Raw genomic sequence first — 27,279 nt, 5'->3', positions numbered from 1 at the left:
CACACTGCAGATTGAACACACCTGACTGTTCACTGAAGGAGTCACACACTTGTTCAGTTACACTTCTCCTTTCCAGGTTTTAATTGTTCCTTTGGTGGCTGGATCAAGTATTTGCCTTTATGAGAGGTTCCCCTGCACCCCCATGCTCATATCATTTGGAGTTATACCCCTAATTGGAAGACTATGGCCAAGCTGTCCAAATGGCCTTGGCTGTGGCTTGGAGGACCCATTGCTCATGCTGCAGGTGTCTCTTAGCTGACACTGTTTGCTTGAGAGAGAGGACAAATCTGGTGGCTCACAAAAAAACAGTCTGCAGTTTTGCCCTGTGGCAAGATGGATAATTTAATGAAGGGCAACCTTGCTGTCCATGTAAAGCAAGCCTCCATGCAGCACAAATGGCCTATTTCAGCAGAACATTTTCTTCCAGCTTATCCTGCAGATATATTTAAGTAGTCTGTCTGATTCAGACCCAGTGGTAACACTCACTGCATTCAATGACTAATACAAAGTCCTTTCTGTTCACAGACAAGAGCTGAGCATTTCATTAAAAAGGAGGAGGGCAAAGGGAACATATTTTAGAAAATCAATGGTCCAGATTTCTCATGTTTGATGTTGCTTATGGATTGGAAAACCTGCTCCTGTCTAAGCTAGAGCACATATATTTAATTTATTCTAAAGCTCCTTGTAAGTGGTCATTGCAAATAAATACTGGTCTTGCTGGTTAGGATGCAGCTGTCACTGGACAGACAGGAAAGATGTAGTATAAGCAGGTCAAATATAACACTCAGAGTAAAAATGAGAAGGGATCTGGTCTGATTCCAGAAAAGTAATCAGTTTCCTGAGCAACATCAGAGGAGTCACATAATTTTATGGGTCTTCATTTCCTCAGTAGATTAATTCACTGACATTTGTCAGATGCTATGAAATCTCAGGGGAACTGTTTTACATTAAAAAGTAAATATGTGTTCAGCCTGCTAGAAAGCCAACTGGTCATGTTCCACAGGAATTATGCAGCAAAAAGCAGAAATACTTAAGATATCATGGATCGATAACGTACCCTCTGTGCTGAAAGCCCCTACACTGATTATCAAAATGAGCATAACTTTGGGTACATAAATGTTCCCTGAGGTGAAGACTAGTTATTTATAACTATGCTCACTGTGGGAGTAGGGCTGTATACGTCCAGGCAATGCGAAATGCATGGAGGGAGGGTGCTGTGGAGAAAGGTGATGGCTCTGTTGGCTCTGGGGTAGTGAGGTCCCAGATGGAGCCATGCTGAGCTGTTAACACCCCAAAACACAGCACGTGTCACACTTGCACACTCCATCATGGCACCTGCACTTGGGCTGACTCACATGGGGCAGTTTAGTTGTTTCTATTGCTGCAGCACAATTAATCTCCAGATGGGAAACTCAGGAGTCAACATAGGGGGATTACTGTACTGCAGGAGATCTTCACGCTGAGCACATCTCCCCAGCTGGGACCAGTTAGACCTTCTCAGTAGAGCAAAAGAGTTGACCTCTACCCCATTTGCTCCCGAAACACAGACCCCTGTGGCTCGTGCTAATGGAAAATCTCCATTTGCGTGGTAGGACAGAGCTGGATCTGTGCCATCTGCAGTGATAATGCATGCACAGTTGACAGAAGATGATAACTTGCACTTCTGTTGCTGCTTGGCTTAAAACCCTGTGCAAACATGAGTTTCTGTTGCCTCACAGTGCACTGAGAGATTTGTATTATTGAGCTGCTACCAGAGCTGTGGATAAACAGGGACAAGAGGACTGAAGTGGCTGGCAGGTCTGGCTTTCCCTTTCTCTGGCTGTTTCCTGCAACTACTATTACACCCACGTTCCCACCAGCACATCCAGACGGGGTGCTGAGTTTCAGGAGGTATAAATAGTAGCCCAGACTCCATCTGCGGAGGTGGAGAGCAGTTAATCAAACTCCCTCACCCACTGCCTTACAACCTGATGATTTGCAATGTGGAATCCAAATTCACTGTCTAGCATGTTTGCTCATACCTCCTGAAAAAGAGGAGAGAATGGATCGAAAGCTGCTGGATTGAAGCGGCAAGTCAGTCACTTCATTGTCCCTGTGGGGAGCAGACTGAAGCTGTTCAAAAGTTAAAACAAAGAGGATTTAGAAATTTATGACTCATCCCCATTTTGGCTGTCAGAAGTGGCTGTCATTTCCCCTGCCCCCAAAGCATCCATGCCATAAAAAAGAAAGCAAATAAGCTCTTTGCTGTCCTTATCTTGATGCACAAAGAATCCAAAATGTTCACTGTTGCTATCTGGACCTTGTCTTCCTGTTATTAAGAAGGACATCCTAGTATTTAACAACATGAGATTTTTTTTTTTTTTTTCCCCTTCTTCAGGCCAGGCAGAATGTCTAATGATTCTGGGGTTTGTTTCCTGCTTGTAATTAAGTAGGTCACAGCTGCAAAGCAAGAGAACAAGAAAATATTCAGATCACACAAAGCCAAGAATGATTAAATCATTTGCAGCTGAAGGATATGGCAGATTTTTTTTTTTTTTAATTTTTTTTTTAAGAAGTCTCAAGTCTAAGGAAAACAAATATAGGAACTTTGAAGAGAATGATGAACTTGGAACTTCTGCCCAAGCACTACAGTAGCTTGGAAAAAAAGAGTGATCAACCCTCAGCTAACGTTGTTCACAAGTTGAATAGCTTTATGTGGTTGGAAGAAACGGTCTTTTTCATTGCTCAGGGCCATATATTCTATCCATGCAATTCCCTCTGAACCACATGCAAAACTGCCCTCATTTCCCACCCAGCCCTCTGTGTCAGCCTGAAATGCCATGCTAGGCCCTCTCCAGTAGCCTTTGCTATTCCAGATGCAACCCAGTTACAGCACGATCTCTACCCAGACATGGAGCTCCCACAGGGCTGAAGGTCTTTTGATCTGCACTCGTGGCTCTTGGTGGTATGTTGCCCTGATTTTGTTCCCACTCCACCTCTCTTTAGGATGGCCAGTTGTTTGTGGTCCCTGCACGACTGCCCCTCAGAGAGAAGTGGTGGCAGTGCATGGTCCATTGCCCTTAATGAAACAAACCATGCACACGTGTTTTGAAGAACGATCTCTGAAGGGCCCTGACAGTAGGGGTAGGAACTGGGGTTCAACCTCATCACAGGCATCCCAAACAAAGCCATGCCACAATCTTGCAAAACCAGGAAGAATTTGCTTCCTTAGAGCAGAGGTGTCTGGCTTGTGTGATCCAGTCACTTCAAGACAAAATTGTCCCTGACTGACCTCCTTTGGGTTATTGCAGGATTTAGGAGGAACATAAGTGACTGCACACTTCCATTGTGGTGCTTTTGCCCAGGCTTTGGTACAAACGTTCCTCCAACCCACTGCTCAGCCAAAAAGAGAGGACAGAGAGCAACAATCCTCACACCCTCACCTTCCCCAGGTATGGTGTCTGGGACTACTCTGCTCCATCACAAAGATGAGGTGAAACAGGGTACTCAGCTAGGAGAACAGCCCCATTAAGTGTTTGCCTTGGTCTAAAAAGCAAAGGAGATGTGTCCCAAATGCATTGCAGCTGTAACAATAGGGCTCTTATTCCATGCAGTGAGAGAAACGGTCCTTGGGAAGATTTATGTCTGAAGCCCACCAAAATCAACACTGTACAGGGCAGTGGTCCAGTCAGACAAGAATAATTGCCTTGGCAGGGGACATCCTCTGTGATTCTGTTTGATTTCCATATGGGGTGTTTGGTTTTGTCAGGAGAGCAGTTAAGATACGGGCAGAACGGCAAGAACGAAAGCTCGTTGCTGCTTCTATAAAAGCTCATGAGAGACATACATCTCAGCAATTATAAATTGGTGATGACCTCATGTTTATTCAAGCCCTGACTGGGAAACTGTCATGAGAAAGAAAAGCCCACGTAGATGGGATTCTGGGCTCTGTCCCTGTCTGACCGGACGTGGTCAGTTCATTCCAGGATAAGGGAATGTGGACCTTTGCATGCTGGTATTTCTTGGCTTCAAAAACTAACTGTGAGAGAGAGATGGCTAGTGCCTCCCTGACGGGCAATCATTAGTAAACACAAACAACAGAGGGTTTCTTGGAGGCCAGAGCCCAGGGAATCTGAGGCCAGTCTTGCAGTTTCTCCTTGCAAAGCACTGACCTCACAGGAGAGGGGCTGTGTGCAAGAGCATAGTGATACGTGTCCTGAGCTGCACAAGGTGCCTGATCCATCTTGAAGTGATTCAGGGTATTTGGATTTGTGGGTTTCCACCTGGAATTTCTCTAAAAGGTGCTGACTTTCAGAAATGTTTTTTTCCTTGCCCTCCAAAATGGGGTTCTTTCACCTTGAACCCCTCAGAGGACTCCTGGGGAAGGGAAGGTGTTGACTTCTGAGACAACACCAGTGGTGGGCTCTATGAGGGATGTTCAGAGACCTCACTGCATCTCTTGGCCTTTGCAGGAAAACATTAATGCTGCCTACACCCTTGTCCTGAATCTTTCAGCAATTTCCCTTCTTGGGCAGATAACAGCATATGTGGATTAGTATAAAACAAAGCTCAGGAACAAAAAGTTTTCAAAATGCTGCTGCAGCCCAGGGTCTGGCCAGCACCACCCAGTCTGCTGTGACTGATCATAAGGAAAAGGTGCTCGATCATCCACTGGCATCAGGCTGCTTGTCTTTGCCCTGACACCATCCTCCAGAAGCTGGAGGTTGGCCCCAAGGCCACTTTAACTGCTCTCCGGTGACTAATTGGATGTGTTGGAATGCACTAACATAACTGTGCTTTTAAAAATCAACGTCCTCTGGTTTTATGATTCTTTTTGGCCAGGTTCCCACTTGCTGTAACTGAAGCAAATCCTTTTTCATCTGCAGGAAACTGCTACTATTGGTGCATTTGAAAGTATACAGGAGGATACACGCTGGCTGCATTACAGCAAAGATCAGGGCAGAAACAGGAAGTTTTCCAACATTTCAGAATGGAAATTGTGAAAATTAAAAGCCTCCTCGCAGTCTCTGATGTGGTTTGTAAGCATGACTTGGGTGGAGAGATGCTGGAAAGGGACGAAGGGGATGTGGATGTGCATTTCCAGCTAACAGGAGCCCTGAAGTTTGATCTTGCTTTGGACATTCCCAGATCTGCATGGTGTCGACAGTTCACCTTGGCTTTTACCCTGGAAGTATCCTGGCTGCCAAGTGGGAACAACAGCACTGGCTGGGTCCTGCAGAGGTCTGGAGAAGATAAATGTCTGCAGAGCCTTTGTAATATCTGATGTATTATAATGAATTATTTGAAATTGTGACCTAGGATTGCCAAGCTTCCCTCTTGCAATAGCCCATCCATCACATTAGCCTTGACAGATTTTCTTGGATGGTATTTTCAAAAATTGGCAACTCCAGGTTCTGCCCTTAGGCAGCAGTAACAGCTTTGAGCTTGGCTCTGTGGGAAGGGGAGCCTGTGAAATATTTGCAATTTGCTTTTCTTGGTTTTCTGTGAAAATCTGGACCTTTAATGAGGACAAACTACCTGTGGGGTTTTAACCTTGCTCCTCCTCCTTCTCACTGTCTGCTGATACATTAGGATTGATGGAGGGAAGACTGAAAGACAGGAAGTCACTTGTTGCCATCTTCATTCAGCTTCCTAAGATGCTCCAAAGCATCACAGATAATACACCAACCAATGCAAGACAAGCCTTGTGGCTAGAGACATACCATGGCTACTGAACATACAGCAAAAGGACTGTTAAAAGCAAGGTGTTAGAGAGCTTTTTTTGGAGTTGCTGTGGAGAAGGACATTGACATTTTTCTCTCTGAAGAGTGGTAATTCCTCCTGGATCACCCTGATCAGGAGAGCACATTGATCCTGTGCTCTCCTCCTGAGCATCATACAGTGTTACCCAGCCAGCTCTCAGCACCTCTTCCAGATGCAGTAAATACAGGCATTTATGCAGAGAAACTGATATGAGATGCATATTGCTTTGAATGTCAGGCTATATCTACCCTACAATGAAAGAGAGGCACTTGGAGAGGGGGCAAATACAGGCTCTCATCCCTTTTCCATCTCCCCAGCTGCCCTGGATTCAGATGCTGACATTTTATCAAGCCATCAGTCATAAAGTTACACTGGGAATTTCAATGATCTGCTTCTAATGGCCTTACCTCCAGCCTGCAAGTACATAAACATGGAAGACTAACCCAGAAGATGGCCATGGGGCTGTCCTTCAGAGCAGGTCCAGACATTTCCTCAGGCTCTCTGAACACGCATGTCTCCAAAAGAAACAGCAAGCACCATGAGCTCCCCAACACAGGCTCAAACACAGGTTTCTAAAATTGAATGATTGCTACTGCAAACACAGTATCAAGGACACAGAGAGGGGGCTGGAGCCCAAGAGCCTTGCTGCTTGGCACCTGCCTTATGTCTGGGGGGTCCTCCACATGGTGGACCAGAGCATGCATTGCTGCCCTTGTGACACAAATTTTAGCTTTGTTGAGACTTGGGTGATGATCCAGCAAACCACAGCAATAAGGAAGCAGAGCCTTCTGCCTGACTCTGACTCTAAAGACTGCACAGTCAACATGTTATACTGCAGTTTTCCGGCCTGATTGAGAGGAGCAGCAGACCACCATCAGGGCTGTGAGGGCAGGGCCACCAGAAGGATGCCACCGTTGACATCTTTCAGTAAAGCTGATGGTAGTCACCTAGTTTGCTGCAAAATCAACAATCTGTATTGCAGGAGGCACACTTTTTGATAGCAGGTAGGCTTGCACTGTACTTACAATTCTTGACTAAAGGAACAACTACAGAGCCAACCCTTGCTCATCTGATCTTACAATCAGGAAAAGCTGTGAGAAGCATACTGCAGTTCCAATAGTCATGAGCTGGGCTGCTTTCCTGGTTGTGAAATAGATCTTCTCTAAAGTGGGGTGTAGACCATCTGTTTTGCAGTGCACATGCACCCTTGAAACTCCCCTTCGAGGCCAGGCATTTTCTTCCACTAGTCCCACAGCTACCAGAGGTGGTACTGCAGGGCTTCCCAGAACAAGCCCTGAGCTGATAAACCAAAGATTCAGAAGGCCACATGCAGAACTAATGAACATAATGTTGTATGATTGTATCTCTGTTGTGGGGAAGTTCACATCTGAGCTGGACTGGCCTGGATTCCCTGTCTGGATCTGGTTTCCAGTAGTAAGCATGCAGAGCAGACGTGGCAGTCTGTGTTTATCTTCTCTAACTGGAAAGGGTTTTATTGCCTCTGCAGTTAATGGAAGATTGATGTCAACACAGAGGGCAATTCATCCCATCCTAAATTGTCTTTGAAGATATTAGGATGAATTGTCACCAGAAGACACATTAGTCTCCCTTCTTTGACTGCTGAAGAGATCTAAAAAGGTAGTAAAAATTATTGCAGTTGCATGACAAACTTGTAAACGTGGGCTAGCTGAGGGAACAAGTGGAAGGCAGCTGACATGGGTGATACAAACTAGCAAGAACACAACCCCTACCTTTGATCTGTCTGAGATGAGTTTCACACTTCTCATCCCATCACTCATCTGTTGCAAGCTGGTGGGTTGGAAACTCCCTGTGGCAGAAACTTTCAGTTAAGGTTGATTTGATTCACTCTTGCAGTGATTTCTGGTCTGAACTAAAATGGTAAAGCAGTAAAATGAGGCTTGTTCTGCATGTAGATCTCCAAAGGGCAGATGCTTTGTGCATCAGCACTAATTGCAGGTTATGTGTCCTTAGCTATTGTTTCACGTAGAGTTTACCTAATCTATGATGATGCAAAACCCGCAGAGAAAATAGATATCCATGATCCCACCCCATCAAGACTTTGGTGGCTTTATAGATGGAGTGCTGGAAACTACAATGAATTCCAACCTCCGTTGAGAAACTTGCTCACTTGTTTCAAAGTGTGCACAACCCTAATTGCACCTTCTAAATATATTCCAGAAGTACAGCTGGATCGTAGAGTGTGTGCGGGTGACTAAACGGAATCGTTTGCAGCCCATTATCTTTTCAAAAGCTTTTCTTGTGGTATCTTTGGGAAGTGGGGACTAATTGCCTGTGCAATTTGAAGAATTTGATACTTTGGTCCCAACAAGAAAAATTAAATCATAAGAATCATTCATACCCATCTGCTGGTAGAATGAAAAGTCACCATTTCTCTGAAGCCATGAGAAATTATAAAGACAAGAAGGATAATATATACTTCACCAGGAAAGAAACTAAGCCCAGACAGAAAGTTTGACCAGAAGTTTGGAAGCATGTTTGGAAGCATGTTTGATATCTAAATTCAACTTTCCAAACTTCTTGAGTCAGCAACCTAGAAACTGGGTGACTGCCTACAGAACAGTTGTCCTTTCAGACAGAACATGAACCTTCTGTGATTTCTATCAGGCTGGTTAGGGGGGCCCTGGTGCTTGTGAACTTTGCTAAAGTCACTGCTGGTGTTCAACCAGACTTGTTTTGTTGCCTGGTCTGAAACAAAACGTGCAAAGAGTGAAACTGGAAAAGCTCTATGAAAGCTAAATTTGTTGCTCGTCCACTGTTTTATTTTCTTTTCCTTACACTTACATTATCCTGATCTAAGTGGATGGAAAGATTGATGAAGAAATTAAGAAGTGGAAAAAGGCATGTATCATACTTCACACTTGATGTCTCAAAATGCTGTAAGTTCAGGAAATTGTTGAAGAAACTTTTAAGCAACCCCTTGTATGGATCATGAATTGACAAGGTCTAGAGGCTTTCTATGCCTGGACTTTAAAACCCAGTCAAGGGCATGTCTAAATCCTTCTAGGAAGGGTAGTTTAAAGAGGAGGAGACTGAGGGGAGACCTCATTGCTCTCTACAGGTACCTGAAAGGAGGTGATAGGGAGGCAGGAGTTGGCCTCTTTTCCCAAGTGAATAATGACAGGATGAGAGGAAATGGCCTGAAGCTGCACCAGGGGAGGTTTAGACTGGATATTAGAAAGAATTTCTTTACCAAAACAGTGGTTGGACATGGAACAGGCTGTCCAGGGAGGTGGTGGAGTCACCATCCCTGGAAGCATTTACAAGAAATATAGATGTGGTGCTTAGGGACATGATTTAAGCACTCAACAGGTAAATTAGGTTATGGTAGGGGGATTTAGTTTATGGTTGGACTTGATGATTTTCAAGGTCCTTTCCAATGAGAATGATTCTGTGATTCTATAAGTCCTGCCTAGAAGCTGAGTCAGGACTAGCTCTTCAGGGTGGAGCAGGTTGGACGATATGTCAAATACAAAGCTACCACTTTGCATTATTGTCACTTGCTGACCTTGCATGAAGCACAGTCTCTGTGTGGAAAAGCCTGTCCAGGGAGCTCCTTGCAGGGGTGGTAAGTTCTTGCCATTTGGGCTGTAGAGCACTACTTTGAGGCAAACTGCTCTGGTGCTAAACCATCATAACTCCTGAGCGTTGGATCAGGATCCAGGTAGGATCGAGACATGGCACCAGCTCCCTGGAAAAGTCCTTCAAGCAGGGTTATTAGCTGGAAGACTAAAAGAGTCCATGAACTATAGGAGACATTCTACCCCCTCCAAAATTTTGTAACTGTAAGCACATGATCATCCCCTTCCCTTCACTCAAATCCAAGGCATTTGGCTCATTTCTGGCTCCCAACCTCTGTCCCCTGGCTTGCCCTTGCTCTGTGCCCTGACCTACCCTTGCTGTCCCAGGGTCTGGCCAATGCAAAAGCAACAAATGCCAAACTGCAATGAAAAAAGCTTTTCATTTTCACATCCAAATAAGAATCTGAAGTACTGGAAATTTCACAGCAGAGCCTCTGCTCATGAGGTCTCCAGGCCTTGAGATCTTCTGATAATTCAGTTAAGCTCCAACCATTTGAAAGCCAATTTGAGCAGTAACCTGGCTCCAAACTCTGCGGAGTTCACCCGTCACTATCCATTAGCCTCTGCTGTGCTCTCACCTCTTGCTCTGTTAACCTGCATGGGGGGAAAAAGTCTGGCACAGCCCCTGATCCATTTCACAGGAAAGTCTGTTTTGATTTGTTACACCTTTTAGAAGTGTCACAAATTATTACAACCTTCAGACACCTGAGAAGGTGTGTCAAGCATTTATCTGTCTAGGTAGAGTTCAAATTAAACCAATTCCTCCAAAATACTTTTGAACAGGTCAGAAAAGATAAAGCTCAGATGAAGCAGATAAAATTGAAGTTTCAGCAGTCAAAAGTGATTATATCAGAGCATTAAACAGGTGACAGTTTTGCTACTTAAGCTTATTCCCTCTTATTGGATACAATTATTTGTCTGTAGGGCTGGTGAATAATTCATTGCAAATAAAGTGTGTTGCAAAAGGCTGCTGCTTTCCCCCCCGCCCCCCCCCCCCACCCCCGCTCTAGGTTTGTATATTGGTTTCATCACCTTCAGACTTGAGTGACTTCCAGAAAAAAGCTAAGGCAACATGAATTCCTTGCTTCGAGGTCTCTCTTCTCTCTTGGGCAACTTCTGCACTCAAATACCTGCTGTTAGTTTGTTATCCACAGTATCTGAGTAACTCTGCTGTCACCTTGGCAGTCTATTAGATTGGAAGTGATGCTGTCAAGGTAAGAAGACCATCCACAAAATGTCCCTGAAGATGCTAAGCAACGGTCTGCAGGATCTACTTGCCAGTGTGAGAGTTTGAAGGCAAATAGCATGAGCTGGAAAGATCAACTTCCCTCAAAGCACTCGCTTAGTGGCGGTGTCAGAACAAGCACTCACAGCATCACTCACAGGGAATTGCATGAGAGGGTTTAACAGATGAGGAGCGCTCCACCGTGAACCAGGCAAGATCTGCCTTGTTCCACCTCGTTAGACCCTGCACTACAGCCCTTGGTGTGAGAGGTTTCCGACCACTTCACTCTCAAATCCACGCTGGAGAAATGATTAATCACGAGACAAATACTGAATTATGCTTTGTTGAATAGAAAAAGAAAGTCAATAACTCAGAGTACTGAAAGCGCTGGTAGATTTGTACAGCAGCAAAACATACCCCAATTCTTTTACTGGGTTTCCTTGAGGGCAGCCTCCTCTCTTGCCAAAAGCAAAGGTCACCATAAGCTGCAGAATAGCGTGGGAAAACCTGCCTCAGACTTGGCCTGCAGAGCAGAATGACTGATTTTTATTTTTTCAGCCCTGGATTCTCTCTTCTCAAGAGAAATTTATTTATAGGGGGGAATGACGTTTCCTGCTGCATTCTTAACGTGCTTGCAGCTTGGGATAAGAACATGGGAGCTTTGTCTTTTGCCATCTGTTTTCTATGGCAATAAATATCCATTTACAGATTTATCTCTGCCTGGTGTGTTTTAAAGTCATGATATGAACGAGTGTTCATGGATAACCATTCAGAGAGGAAGTGTCACAGGTAAATGCCAGTCCCAGCTCTGCGTAGGTGTAGCTTTACATGTGTAACAGTGGAGTTCTGGCTTGGGGCTCTGGCCACATTTTTAATCTTAGCTTATCTTCTTAGGAGGCACAAGAAATAAAAAAGCAATCTGGTCTAAAATCCTGCTGAGCTGCAAACATCCACTGACACAACTGGGCACAAGGCCTTTAATTTAACATAGCTGAGGGCTGGGTCCTAAAGCTGGAGTGCAAACTGCAAGACCTAATTTAAAATGGCTTTTCCAGCCATCTCTCTCTCAGCTTGATTTGTTTCTTGAAGCACTTCATTTAGTCTGGAGATGGCCTTCCTTTTTACACAGCATCTGCAGTACCATCCTCTGAGCCTTGAAGGCAGAGGAGAGGGCAGACTTTTTTACTACAAGCAAGCTGCATGTTTTTTCTATGCTTTCTAACTCAGGAAAACAATGCTTTGAGTTCATGGTGAGAAACATTCCCATGGCTGGAAAATAGCCAGTGAGGTCTTGAGAGAAGGAGTAAATATGTGCTCTTCTTTACCAAGTGCCTTGCAACAGCAGAAAGAGATCTCGGGATGGTGGGAGGCATTTGTTAGACATTAGCAGGACTCTATTCATCTTCCTCTCACACACATCTGCAGCACATGGATATAATAAAGATAGCTTGCAGGCATAAACTGTCTCACATTAATAATGCAGAGGGAGAAAGGCCTACATGTTTAACGTGCATCTTTACTGGTGGGGGAAGGAGACCCAGAGAAGGAAGATCTGGTGGGGAGGGCTCTGTGTTGAGAAATACTGTGTTAGGGATGGGATTAATTTCTTCTGGTTTGGGGGGTCTTTTTCTGATCAAGGTGTCCCCGTACGTGCTGGCTAAAGGAGAGCTGACTGGGGTTTATGGAGTTATTAATCCAGTCAAACATGGGTGCTTAGGGCACCATCCCTGCAATCCCTGCAGAGTGCTCTAACTGCCTCTGCAGTGATCCCAAAGGCAGCCCAAGGTGCTGGCCAGGATGGAGATGTCTCATGGACATCAGCATTGACTTAAATGAACTCTACTCATTTCTTAGTCCTGACACTGGGTGTGACACAAAACTTCATTCTGCCTCAGCTGACATTGGTGTTTGGTGGTCTTTGGGCCCTACCTACTAATATTTAGCATTGCCCTTTTTTACTTGGACTTGTAAAAGCTTTGCCAAAACCATATTTTCTGCTGGGTCCCTGCCATGCATTGCACAGATCTCTCACATCTCAGGGTCTACATGTGAAACTGGCTCACTTGGGACCATAGTCCAGCCTCTTTCACTGCTCCATTGGGATTTTATGGACACTGAGCTTAGAAGTACATCTTCTATGTGGCTTTAGGACCCCAAGGTCAGGGGATCTGCCCTGCCACCTCTGCCTGGTGGTAGGATCCAGGGAGAGGGAGCATGATGCATACTTCAGTCATGCTGACCACAACCTCATGGGCCAGCTGCCTGATGGGGCAGCAATGAGGTGGAGAGAATAACATCAAGGAGAGAGATTTAGGATGAAAGAGGACTGGCTGCAAAAACCATCCTACCAAATCCTCTGGCAAGCCTTACAGCAAGGCTCCACCATTTGCCTGACAAGAAGCATAAACCACTCCAACCTTAGGTCAAGAAGTGGGAAGGAGAGAAATAAACTGTGGATGTGAGTGAAAATAAAACAACACCAACTCCCCCTGACAGTGGCCAGTCGCTTGGGCTGCTGAGCTGTTGTGTGTGCACACCCTGCCAAGGCCCCTGCGGCGCTGGGCATCCTTACACATCCATTCTTGCCTTCTATTAAATACTGATCTTTCCTGACACCTTTTCTGCAGGTATTTCCATGCTCTCCCTTGCTCTCCACCATGAGGTTACCCCCTGGAACCACCTGTGAGGGTGCTGCTGGTTTTTACACATCTCCATCACCTGGACTAACGCTCACAGTGAAGCAAAGGCTCAGGCAGCTGTTGCTCAGCTTGGTCCCTATGGACAGCTTGTTTCCAAAGGGGATGAGTGCATTCATGAAGAAGAGTGGTTCTCCCATTTTCCACACTGTTCTATGACTTGCCTCTGGGCTCATCAGTCTCCAGCACAGCCTGCATGAAAGCAGGAGCCCCTCCAGATGGGGAGGGACCCTCTGTGGCCAGCAGCAGTGGAGGATGGTGATCCCACAGCAGCTCAGAACTTGCCCTGGCTTAAAAATCATCTGCCACCATGCAGGAAGCCACCTTTCAAGGACACACCAGACTATCTGCCTCCCAACACTTGCCAGGGCAGCTGCAAAGCCACGGGACCTCAACCTACCTCCTGTGATCTCGGTGAGCAGCAGCAGTGCCTCTCCAGAAGGGAGAACCCTGGTCGATGTTACCGTGGTGTTTGGGCACACACAAAACCTGTCTCCAGGGCAAGTTAAGGCTGCCTGCCCTGGGCCCCTCTCAAAACCAGCATCCTGTTCTGAAAAGCCCACATTTACTAGAAGGGACAGTTCTGAATGTGCTCCAAAGCAACAAACAACAACCATACAATAGCAGACCAAAGCTGTGTGAATAATTGATTATCTTTGGTTTGCTTGACAGACTGGAAAGGCAAAGAAAATATGTTTCAGGTTGACACAAAGTTATTCTGCTTTCCCTTCTGCCAAATGGAGAAGGAAGAAAAACAAACAAAAAAAGGCTTTGTGTTTGACCGAAACAGTTTTCAACCTTAATTTAATTTTTGACATTTGTTTCATATCCCTTAAAAAAATCAAAGGAACTCACCCAAATGAAATTGCACTCTGAAAGAAAAATTGGGAAAAAAATCAGTTTGAAATGTCCAAAACTAGATTATAATTTTTTTTTTTTTGAGTGACACATACTCACAGGTAGCTTCAGCTGCCTTAAAACTGCTTTACAGCAAAACAGATCCCTCAAACAAAGGTTTCCTTCAGTCCTATGTGGAACAGCTCTGAGCCCCTCTGGTCTTATAGAGCTCTTATACGTGTCACCAGCGATGGACCAGGGGGTGCAGGACCCCTTGCCCACCCCTGGGGCACCCTGCTGAAAACCCCTTGCAGGGAGCATGCAGACCATGCCCATTCCCTGGAGCTCAGCAGCATTTCAGGCAATGTCAGCAGTGACAAGCAGAGGGGGTGTGCAAGGATGCCCCCTGGGGGGGTGGGCTATGGAGCCAGCCTTGCAGAGGCAGCTTACTGGGCAAAGGCAGCCTGAAGCACCCGATGTGTGCTCGATGTGCTCTTGGTGTGTGCTCAGTGTGCTCTTGGTGTGTGCTCGGTGTGTACTCCACAGGTGTGCATCTCAGCCCAGACCCATGTCCCTGCCACCTCCTCTTTGCCCACCTGTCAATCCTTCAAAGCAACAGGACCCCCCTTGGTCCCCTGGGCACTGCAGCTAAGACGACACACTTTCAGGAGATTAATGACATAATTACAGCTCCCTGGGGACCCCTGGCTACACCTGCAGTGGTGTTGCCTTGGCCAGCCAGGGACTGCCAGCCCTGCAGGGTCACATTGGCTGGCATCAGCCAGGGCACCACGTTGTACATTGTAAAGTCCACATGGCACCGAGCAGCCACCGCTCGCTGGACATCTCAGCTGGGACAAGAACTAGTGGGCATCCACGTCTGTGTTCACTCGTACAGAGCCCTTCCCCATCACACTGAGCTTCCCACTGTTACTCAGTATTTAACATTATTATTATTATTTACTCCCCACTGCTACAGGTCGGTGCTGCTCTATGCCATCACACTGTTTTAATGAGTACTATTAGAAATGATCCTTTTCAGATATTATTACTGCCAAGTATTATTGCAGAGTCTTTAACTAGTTTTAATTGCTTCACATTATCTTATTTTTCCTGCTGGCACCAATTCCTACCTTAAGTTACCACACAGCCTCACTAGTATTCACTCCCATTCATCCCCACACAGGTCCCACCAATGGTAATTCCTACACACCATGGCAAACACCAATAGTAATTTCTACACACCATGACATAACCCCTATTAGCTCTGCCTACTAACAGAGCAGACAACTGCCACCAAATGGTACCCTCCTCATCCTCTGGGCATGCATTCAGGACAAAGAAATCACAGCTTACCCTTTCCACACTGCGTCTCCTCAGTGATCCATATGGTATTTTGAATAAAAGTCTTCGGGTCCTACCCGGAGTCACAGCTGCCTGTACTACCATCGTGCAGAGCTAACTTGTGTGTGTGTGTGTGTTAGTGTGTGTGTTTGTGTATGTGTGTGTGTGTGAGAGAGAGAGAGAGAGAGAGAGAGAGAGAGAGTTCACAGCACACACAGGCGTCCTTTGAAATAACTTACAGCCTCATTGAGATTTCCCAACTATCAAATAGCTGAGTGGTTTTTCACATCAGACCAGATGAGTCAAGATGTGGCTTATTTGAAAGAGGGAGGAGGAAAGAGGGGAAAGAAAAAAAAAAAAAGGAAAAAAAGGAAAAAAAGAAAGGAAACCCCAAGCCTTGTAACCGTAACAACATATTTCAAGCAGTGTATCTTTAGCTTCCTTTTGTTTCTTGGCGTAGTTTGCTCAGCAGGATTGCTGTGCCACAGAGGTGGAAGAATTAAGCTTCTGGGGAGAATGTTCCAAAAACGTCAAGCTCGCTTCTTGTTGCTACAGATGGTAACCAGGTCAGTTGTCTCATCAAAGCTCTATCGGAGTTATTATACATTTTGCCATGTGACTGCAGACCCCTCTGGTTTGCTGTATGGTAGATCACATGTTCACCTTAAAAAGAATATCTGGTGTATCACCATCTGGTGTAGAGATTAATGCTAAATCCTGAGTTGAGATATTCCCTTCTCCTAGATGTTGGCAAGCACAGCCCTCAGAGCACAGAGCTCGAGCAGACCCTCTGGGCTGCTCAGTTCAATACCAGCACTCACTAATTTGGGCTGAACTGCAAAGAACAGACATTACCACTCACAGTCATGGCTTTACACACACATATCAGTGAAAGCCTGCTTGGTGATCCCTACAACTTCCATGTATACTTAGAAAAATTATTATATTAGAGTCTGTAATTGCGAAGCATTGTCTTCACAAAGTCATTCTCAACATCTGCTTCTTTTTCTCTTAGAAAGCCACATTAGAGAGTAGTAGACAATGATATTTCCTTTCTCAGCAAGGAAAGTTTGAAACTATTTTTGCACTTTAAATTGTACACAAGTGTTTTGGAAATGGGAAAGATTCTTTCCCTTCCCACAGATTTTTCTGCAACACCAGGAGTTGTCCTGAAGCAGCCAGGTATGAATCTGCGGTTTTGTAGAAACGTGCTTTGGATGTTGTGCTCATTCCCATGCTCAGCTACAGGTACCAGTCCAGACACAGTTCAGAGTTAATGTGTGCCAAGTGGGAACTTCTCAACCCACCAACTCCAAAAGTGGTATTCTGAGTTTGTTTAGTAAAACGGAAAAGATCTTGGCCCACACTCTCTTCCCCGGAGCAATCTAGCTGGGAGAGCAAAATCTGCTGAGCTATGGAGCCAACCCCTTCCTCCATGTAGTGTTCTAATTTTAATGCTTTGTTTTGATTGAAGTCCAAAAGCCAGGATGAAGGTGCTAGGGACATGACATTAAAGCAACAGTTTAAAATAAAGAAGAGAAACTCTGTATTTGCTCAGCATATGCACATGCATTAAAACAAGTCAAAGAAAAACCCCAGCAGCTTGATGTGGGAAACTCTAAATATTAAAACAATCAGCCTTTGTTCATAACTAGTTCCATATGTCTCTTGCCAAAGAGTGAGCGAGACAGGAAAAGATGGAAATATCTTAAGCATGACTGGCTTATATAGGTTCTTTATGTGGAATAGGTGCAGAGTCAAGGTCTTCACTTCTGACAGGGTTTTTTTTAATGATTGGTAATGCCCCCCTGCTGCCTCACAGGATGCCTACCTGTTTATTCAAGACGAGGTGGCTGGTGCTTCCCAGCTGCTCGCAGGGAGCCCTGCATCAGCAGAGCTGCTGGACATCTACCATGGAGAAAGAGGGCAAAGGTGGCTGCAATCAGCTGTGCTGGAAGTTTTGCCTGAACAAAACGGAGTCAGGTCTGAGTCAGGACCTCGGCAGCGAGTGCTTCCTACGAGAGCAGAGCAGCGAAGGTCTCCCTGCTCACACCATCTGAAGCCCCGGGCTGGGGGGGCTCCTGCTCACACCAGCCCCTTTCCCCAGAAGCCCTCATTTTCCTGCAAGCACGATCCATCTCTGGTCCAAATCTTAGACACGAGTCATGTAGGTAGAACTTTATCCACTAGAGGGAACAAAGAGCCATAACACACATCTCCACTAGTGTCTACGAGCAATCAAGCTCCAGAGCCAGCATGAAGCACCACACAGACTCAATTTCTCCATAGGAGAAAGGGAAGAGCGTGTTCAGTCATTTCCATGAACCACAGATTTTTGGTAGGGGATTTTGGTAGGGGTTTTAGGTCTTGCAAATGAAACAAAAACCTGCATATTGCTTAAAGCAGCTGAGTTATAATACAAATACTCTTTGCAGGAAACCTCTTTTGCATGTGAAAAGTGTGAAATACTACTATTAGTGTAGTATCAGCACCAGGTCCAACATGCATATTCCAACAGGACTCGCTCCTCCACCCCTCCCTGTGCTGCACCCCAGGCACAACTCCTTGAGTATCCTCCACAGAAATAACACCAAACTGGAGATACGGACCCACTGAGACTCATCCTCCTGTCTCATTCCCAGTTTCCCAGCTGGTGTGAACCTGGACACAGGAAGCTGAACCAGAATAATTGTGACTGTGGAAACCATCCAGAAAGAGGAGATTTTGTTTATTTATTTTTAGAGCTGTTCAAGGTACATTGGCAGGCAAGTGTATAGGACAGGCTCTTAGGATTGGAGACCCCACCTGCAGTAGTGTGTCCAGTTCTGGGGCCCTCAACATAAGAAGGAAATGGAACTCTTGGAAGGAGTCCAGAGGAGGCCACAAAGATGACTGGATAGGCTGAGAGAGTTTGGGTTATTCAGCCTGGACAAGACAAGGCTCCAGGGAGACCTTTCAGTGGCCTTTCAGTATCTGAAGGGGCTACAGGAAAGCTGGGGAGGGACTTTTTACAAGAACATCCAGTGATAGGGAGAGAGTGAACTGTTTTAAGATGAAAGAGGGTAGATTTAGGTTAGATATTTTGAAGAAGTTCTTCATTGTGAAGGTGGTAAGACACTGGCACAAGCTGCCAAAGGGAAGCTGTGGAAGCCCCATCCCTGGAAGTGTTCAAGGCCAGGTTGGATGGGGCTTGGAGCGACCTGGTCTAGTGGGAGGTGTCCCTGCCCATGCGGGGCAGTTGGAAGTAGATGATCTTGATGGTACCTTCCAATTGAAGCCATTCTATGGTTCTTTGATTAGTCTGATACATTGCCTATAGAACAAGTAATGTAAAACATACACTCATGATGGTTTTTCTAGCTGTTCCCAGAGAGGGAGTTTAGGTTTTTTTGGCAGATGCAAGCATGGCCAAGGGCACTTCAGCCCATAAAATTCTGCATTTCCCTCTGGAGACCCCCCCTCTCTCATGTAGTTGACTGTAGAGGGGATGACCAGACTCATGACTGAGGCTTCATTCAGCTGGATTGGCTGCAGAGACAATCTCTGACTGAACAGCACAGTAGGAAAGAAAAGCCAAACTATTGTAAGGGAACATCCTGGCCTTGCCACCACAGGCCTTCAGAAGAGACACTCCATATTTACTATCTGCTGAAAGACAAAACTCTTTAAAGCAGTGGATGCCTTCCAGTACTAATTGCAGGCTGCCAGGAGCAGTGGTTTGTGGTAACAATGCATCAGAGGAAAGTACATTCCAATAGATTGCTATTTAGACTAGATTTTTTTAATATCTTTTTTTTTGTCCTTAATGAAAAGGAGAGTGGAATCATTTGCTGCTGCAAAGTGTGTCTTATATTTGCAAGGGAGGATTCAAGTTTCAAGTCAGTGTAGTGATCTCAGTAGAGATCAGTGAATGGCAGCCAGGGACAGCAGTGGCACAGGCTGCAATGCAATATGTGGTATCTCTCAGATCTCTCAATAAGACACAGTTTTGTAAAACTGGAAAGTCACTCAGCACAGGAAAAAACACTTAAGTTCTGTATCCCATGAAGACATGAGTTTGGCAACAGAATAAGAGGAGAAGAAGGATAACTTACAACTCCCGACAGTATTTTCCAGCCTGGATTATATCTATAGTCTCTATCAATAGCAAAGCCAAATTTTTCCCTGGAGTCTTGATATGGAAAACACTTGTATCTGACCTCTATAGCAGCTCCTGTTAATCTTGGTGGAATTTTTTCTTCCCACTGTAAGAAAACCTCCCTACCTGATTTGTTGGACCACAGCAAAGCTACGGGAAGAAAGGGAGAACAGGACAATGTTTTCGGGCTGCAGTCCCTGCAGTGACTTAGCTTATGTTTTATTGGACCCAGAATCAGATTTTAAAGGAAATGGCCTCGTTGGGAATGAAAGATAAGCACAGGTTGTCATTGCAAATCCAGCTTGCCTCAAAGTTAATAAAAAAGGGCAATTTTCCAGTCTTCCGTGGTGTTTTACAGAGAAACGTTATGATCACTTTAGCCTGAGGAGGGATGTGGGAAAACACACCAGGTAGAGCTCCATTCCCCTGTGAGCCTTTTCCATCAGAGCTGGCAATAACCCAGCAGCTTGCTAGGATGAGAAAGGCTGTTCCTGGTCCCCAGTCATAAAATCCCAGGGTCTTCCCCACTGTACAGCAAGGCTGTGCCATGTCTGGGGGCCACACAGCCCATCACACATCCCTGTTTCCTCTGGGCAAGCACCACAAGTGGCTGTCTTTGCTGAGTGCAGCAACCCAGGCTGAATATGAAGGTCAACCTCACAATCGACCAGAAATTCTTGCTTTGTTTCAGTCTGTTTTGGTGCTCGGGGTTATACAGTGCCCAGCATGGGGCTGGACTGCATGTGCAGTGTGTCCATCACCTGTACCAACAGAGATGACTGGGAATCTGGCTCCTGTCACAGCTTTACACTGTACTACAGCGAGGTTGTTTAACCATCTCCAGTTCTTAGACATGTTAGTAGGTCTGACTAGCATAAGTCTAACCAGAAACCCAGAACCAAGCACTTCTGGACTCAGAGAAGCTCATATCTGATATACATTGCTGTAGGTTAACCCAGTAATGTTAGATGTTCTAAAATTTCCTCACTCATTGGTATTCCAGCTGAAATATCCACATGGCTGCTCATCTGTTGCTTTTTGTACCTCAGCCCTGGGCATCATGGGGGATGGCTGGCAGAGCAGGGTATGAAACCCAGGATGTCACCTGCTGAGCCTGCACCTAGCCAAGCACTTGGACCTATCAGCTGGCATGCCCACCAAGCCAGGAAGATCTTGGCAAAATTTCCAGTAGACGGAGTATAAGGTCACAGTGCCCTAAAGCTCTGAGCAGAGGACTAGTCTAGTGCTGGAAAGAGCAGTGGTCCTGCTCCTTCATGGCTGAGAAGGGAGGCTTTGGGAGGCTATACAACTGCACTGCAAGAGCCATGCACATGGTATGTCCATGGGACCACGGAGGTAGTAATCTCCAGTAACTCATTGATAGTATGTCCTTGAGAAAATGGATTTGGCTGGCAGTTCAGAGGCCCTTCCAACATGCTGAAGTGTCAGGAAGCAAAATGCATCATCTCCAAAGAGAAGACTATGTTCAACCCTCATTCTGATTTCAAAAGAAGCAGGCACAGCCTTTAGGGAAAGTCATGGCACAGATGTAGACACCCCAGAAAATGCCTCCAGGAACAGGGAGAGAGCAACCTGCAGCCTTCCTCTTCCCCTGCTACTCCAGGCAGATTTTCCTGGAGCAGCCTTCATCCTACCTCCAGTTCTCCTCCCCATGACCCCTTCTGTATAAAGTCCTTGCTAGGGAAAGTGGTCCCAGCCTCTTTGCATCCAAGCAGACAGGCTCCTGAAAAACCCTGGCCAGGAGAACAGCAGCAGATAGTAAATGGGGCCTCTGCTAGATGGAAGGACATTTCCCCTGTGCTTTAGAGTGCTGGTAGGTCGGCTCTTTTCCCACATAATTCAGAGAGACAGTAATTAATTAGGAAGGGAACTTGCCTGACCCCATTGCCCTGGAGACACCCCCCTGTAAACATCACGAAGGGATTGCAGAGGCCACCTCTGACTTCCAAGGCTTATATAAACAAAAGAGGAGATATTTGGCAACAACACCACATTCCCACATCGTGGATGTGATGCATACAGTAACAGTCATGCATGCACTCAGCTGGGGTATGACTCTGCAATTTTTCTATCAGGGATCTGGTCTCTGCAAATCCCAGCAAGTGCAAGGAATGTGCAAGTACTTGGTGCATCTCAGCATCCAGTCTTAAAATGGGAGTGGGCAATTCCAGTCTTTAGCACTGCTGATTTCCTTCAATTCCTGAAGAAACAGGGGTTTACTCAGCAGGGCATGGAAGGTGCTGAGCCTTGATCTAGATGTAAAGCTTAAACAGGATATGTGACATATGGACTATGTCAAACAATATGAAGATAAATGCTTCTTTGTTCTCTGTAATATTCCTTCTTTTAAAACTTCATCCTTGTGACAATGCTTTGATTAATCTTAATGCAGGAAAGCACATGTGTTTATGTAAGGGAGGGAGAGAGAGTTATGTTTCCCCAAGAGAAAGCCACATGGATAGAAGAGAGGCCAACATGCCCCTAAAGAGAGAAATAGAAGACCCCCAAGATACATTAGAAGGGTTATTTTAAGCCTTGCCAGACCTGGCAAACAGCCTCTTAGGCAAATTTTGTTTTCTAGTTGAGGTCTCTTGGGCATGGAATAATGATGGCTTTTCTCTGAGTGTGCACAAAGCTGCAAAGGGAACTGCTAACACTGGCAAAATACAGAACCAATTTGGTTATGTTCTTTGTAGGTTTGTATGGACAGATTAAGAAATGTAAAAAGTTGGTCTGACTCTGGATCTTCAGCCTTGGAGTTTCTCCCTGTAATTCCTATCAGTTTATATTTTATTGCTTCAACTCTCCTGTGTCTGCCAAACTGCAATATTCTACCTCAGATGTAGGAGACATCTGAAGTGGCATCTACCTCTCCTAACTTTGATGGTTTCATCTGGACTCCTTTTGTCTTCAGTGAAGGGAAATGGACACTTGCAAGGCTTGAGGCACTGGACCTGCTCCAGCTGCCAACTTTACTGCGAGGTGAATAATACCTAAAAGTGTCACTATCTCCCCACTGAGTATAAAATAAGCTTGATAAATGGGCACTCTTGGTCCGCCTCTCCAGATGCCAGAAGTTCTGCTGTATCCCTTAGCATTTATATTTAATTTCCTTGCCTTTGTTAATGTCCCTGTTGGCATTGGAACTCCCAGCTCTTCATTCTCACTTTGTGTGTTGTTTGGCATGGCTGAGCAAGCCTAGGTTGCTCCACAAAGATCTTCTGTTCCACAAAGGCCTTCTTAGGGTCAGCAGTGTGACCTGACTCTCAAGAGAGCAAGATCTGGAGTTATCTGTGGTTGATGGCACCACGCACAGGGCTGCAGCACAGCACTATGGCTTTTCTTCTGCTTCAGGACTCTTTGTGGCAGCAGAGTCTAGTAACCCTAGGCTGGGTTCAAGGAATGACTCCACAAATCCACAAAATAACCTCTGCTCTGTGTTGCTAAATTCAAAGACATCACTTCTGGGTCAGGAAACCACTGAGTGCAAACAACTGATGATTGGAAGATGACTGTGGGGACTGCAGCTATGTATTTGCCCTGTTCTTCCATCTGTTTGTAGACTTCTGATTTCAGTTGCTGCCCAAGACATGATGTTGGACTAGATCAATAATTGGAAAGACCTGGTACAATAATTTTTGTGTTCTCATTTTCTGAAGTGTCTAAGCAAAATTTGACAGACAGTTACCTAATTGGTTCTCTTTAATGTCACAATCACACTGAGTAACCTCAGCTTTTAGTGCAGGTCAAGGGGCCTAATTCTGCTCCTACCCACTACAATTGCAAAAAAAAATAAAAATCATTCTTACTCCAGTGGTGGAAGATGAGGCTTTAAATCTCCTGCAAACTGGATACAAAGGATAAACTGAAGGATGCTGCTGTTGCCAGACAGAAACTCATTAGGAACTGCTTCAAAGAACTGATTTATCTGATAAATAAACACATAGAAATTCCCATTCTACTGTAGAGGGTGAGGTTAGCACCCACACTTCTGCATTATGCATGATTTGTGACTGCTCCAAATAAACTTGTTGCTTGCTCTTCGATTAGCAGGTCCTGGCAGCCTGGCAAAGCCACACAATTTATTGCTGTTATAGAGGTTAATGGGTCACTTTACATGTTGATAATGTCTAATTATTGCAATGGTTATTAAGAAAAATGTAACACAGACACCAGGAGTCGATACTAACTGCAAGAAAGTTTGATTGCAACAGAGATGGGGACTGCTGTGTGCAGGGTTCCCTGTGCAAATGGTGATCAAAGCCATTTCATCACAACCATCTTTCTGCTCTGCTTCTTTCTCCAGAGAGTCTTCAGCACCACCTGTGAGAATGACTACTGTTTACCACTGTTAGTGGCATGTGAAAATAGAAAGGTTAATGGTGTAATGATGCCTGTAATGGTGTAAAGAACCTATGCCAGAGTAGGTTAGGACTATATGCAAAGGCACATTTCATCCTGGCTGCTGTAGATCCGTGTCCCAGACACTGATGATTTGGATTATTGTGCAGTTGTGGGGGAGTATTATCCTCTGGACAGAACAAATAATCAAGCTGGAATTCTGGAAGTCAGATTTCTACTCCTTTATAAGTGGGAGGACAGAAGAGGGTGCTGCTCAAATGGCTTCATGTGCCTCTGTCTCAGTCCCCCTGGCTGTAAAATGATGAGAGATGCTGTCACTTATCACAGCTGCTTTTTTGCTATTTCTTTATTATCAATAAAGAGCCAACTCACTTAAATGCCCCTCTTTTGGCAGCTTGATTTTAAGAGCTGGAATACATAGGCACTGGTAGCCACCATTCCAGAGCCTTACAGGATGTGGTGGCCCTTTCCACCTCATGGTGCCATCCCCATTGCCAAGGTCCACCAGGGAGCCCTGCCTCCTTTGGCACCTCTGGCCAAGGGAGCTGACTGCTATTTTGGACTCTTCAGTGTTAGAGTTTGATTCATCCTCCTTCAAACATCCAGCTTTAGGTCTGGCTGGATACAGGAATTTGACTCAGACTTAAGTTTCTGTTCCTCACTAACTGGCAGATGAAAGCCAAAATACTTGCAGCATCCCAGGTAATTTCCTGACTTCCTCTGACTAAGTTATGGCATTAGAAACAGAGATTTAGTTTCATGTCCTTGCTATTTTGGTGTTAAATGTGCCAGAACTTGACAACGTGGAGAGGGAGAAGAGCAGCTGTTTCTCAGGGTGCTGGAGGAGGCTGGAGCAGAGCAAATCAGATATTTTTTAATTTCAGCCCTGATTGCCACATCCACCCAGGGCAAAGCAACCACAGCCTCTCTCCATGCCAGGAAGCCCTCATGAATGCCACTTTCATCAGATAGTCTGATATATATACACACACACACATTTTGAAATATATATATGTATATATCTATAATATGCACACACACACACATATATATATTTATCTGTGGAGAGTGGTGAGAGGAAGGCTGAGGAGCCAGCTGTGGAAATAGATGTCTGCAGAAAGGTAGATTACTCTATGGAGAGCTCTATGGATTTGGCAGGTTTCCTTGAGTTTGGATGGTGTCTAACACCTCATGAGCCACTGGAGATAAATTGCATATAATTTCCCAGGTTGTATTTGGAGTGGGCCAGGGATACAGTGTGCATGGTTTATAGACTTCATCTAAGACACTCTTTCTCTCCTGGGACATCCACTACAGCTCCATCATGCCTGCTTTTAGAAATCAGTCTCCTTTTTCAAGCCAACTGATGTTTGACTTCTTCAGGCTCACTTTTCCACCAAGATTATAATCCCTTTGCCTGTCTTCTGGAAGTTCCGTGTCTTCCAGGTCTACAGCCACATCCACAATGCAAGGAAAAGCATTCTGCAGCAGGTTAGGCTTCACAACCTGCCTAACTCCTGAACCCTCCCAGACCACCCATGCAAAGCATGGGTATGCTGACCAAGGTATGGAAGCTTGCTCTAGCTGTGCCTAAGGCAAGCCTTGGAAGTCAGCAAGGTTGGTCTTGAGATGTAACTCAAAGGTTTCCATGCACAAACTGCACAAGATTACTTAGTATCCAGAGCTGAGGAGTGTTTGGCTCAGGGATGCCTTTTGCCAGCAGTGAAGCAAGGATCCAGAGCCTGTATTTCTCACCCAGACCCCCTTTTCCCCTTAGCACATCCAAGGACCTGCTGAGCTTGTCCCTGCACTGCCTCCCTACTTTGGCCCCTGCCTCCCTGCTGCCTTTTTCAAGGCAGCCAAGTCCCATCTCATCAAGCAGTGGCAGCCCACTGGTACTGACAGCTAATTATGAAATGCTGGGTTGGAGCTTCCCTTTTATCTTGTTTTGTAGAGGTCAGCAAAGCTCCAATGCCCCTTGGTAACAGGGGAAAGGAAATGTCAGAGCAGCAACAGCTGCTTCTCTGGTAGCTGGCTGACAATGCAGCCAGGACACCTTGTCTGGGAAGGAAGTAGCAGCTCGTGCCAGGTGGATATACCTGAAGAAGACAAATGACATCAAGGTGGGTTAGTCTGACCTGAGCTCAGTTTTCTTTAGAAACCAGTGGTTACTTCTCATTTGCTGTCTACTACAGCCTTTCTGTCTATGCTGTGATAAAATGAGATTGCTACAGTTTGGTATAAGCTGTTAAAGTGGGCTTTGTTGGGGCCCCTGATCTGGGAATGGGTTACTGCCCCTGTGGTCCAATATGCATTAAAACTAGGTTTCTCTGAAGGAAAAAAAAAAAACAAAACCCTACAAGTCCAGGGTCCACGGATCACAGCTTCCCAATTTGTAAGTAATCAACTAGTTTGGAGCAGTGGAGGGCACTGGAGACTTGGAAGAGGAGCATTATGGTGACAGATGGCTTCACTCTTTCAGCAATAAAGCTGACATGGATGAAGATATATGGCATGGAGCAGCCTTTGAGATCATTCCCAGGAGGTTCCTGGTACCTGGCTGTCCATCCACCCGCAGCCTGGTCTGGCCCCACAGTCCTCACCCAAGCACTAGTCTTGCTGGTAATGGCAAAACACTTGGTAATGGATTAATGATCTCTGGCAATCCCAGCTGCTAAAAAGGTCAATAACAGCCAGAGCCTTATGTTTTCCCTTCCTTCTTATTGAGTTTCATATCTCATAGAATCGTAGAATAGTTAGAGTTGGAAGGGATATTAAAGATCATTGAGTTCCAACTCCCCTCACACGGGCAGGGACACCTCCCACTAGATCAGGCAGCTCAGAGCCCCATCCAACCTGGCCTTGAATGCTTCCAGGGATGGAGCTTCCACAACTTCCCTGGGCAGCCTGTTCCAGTGTCCCTGGAAGTGTTACTTTTCTGTACCCATTCGTACAGATTATGTTTTAGCTCAATGGGCAGGTGGTTTAAGACCAAACATAGCCACAAGGAAAGGTGATGTATGAGTAAAACCTGAAAATTGTTCCCCATCGTGTCAGACAAAATGATTCTGCACTTGCAATATTTAGGTTAGATTATCCAAAATTCTTCCTGCCATAATTCCTAGCTAATTTTTAGGAGAGCCCAGCTAGCTGAAAACACAGCTGCTCATCAAGGAAAAGTTACCTCCTTGATTTGCACAGAGGTTAAGTTAGAGTCACAGTTCTGATAGTTAAAGTGAGACATGAAGCTTGGACATGCTTCTCCCGAGTCTTACAGCCCCAAGCTCTGTGGAG

At 45.4% G+C, this 27,279-nt stretch overlaps 1 protein-coding gene across 4 annotated transcripts in view; it reads right to left on the bottom strand.

The window, feature by feature from the left end:
- The window catches only part of FRMD4A (FERM domain containing 4A), a 383,479-nt gene that overhangs the window by 195,843 nt on the left and 160,357 nt on the right, over positions 1 to 27,279 (bottom strand). Inside the window, exon 1 of one of the 4 annotated variants that reach the window (XM_051608125.1) lies at positions 15,477 to 15,569. The exons of the other annotated variants lie outside the window; for them this stretch is intronic. Coding sequence (XP_051464085.1) covers positions 15,477 to 15,569 — 93 coding nt within the window. Of the gene's footprint in view, positions 1 to 15,476; positions 15,570 to 27,279 lie in introns of those variants that run through there. 4 annotated transcript variants of the gene reach the window in all.

The sequence above is a fragment of the Apus apus genome, chromosome 1 (genome assembly GCF_020740795.1).
Source record: "Apus apus isolate bApuApu2 chromosome 1, bApuApu2.pri.cur, whole genome shotgun sequence".
NCBI lineage: Eukaryota > Metazoa > Chordata > Aves > Apodiformes > Apodidae > Apus > Apus apus.
The sequence above is the reverse complement of the archived record's forward strand: the minus strand, read 5'-3'. Positions and strand labels throughout refer to the sequence as shown.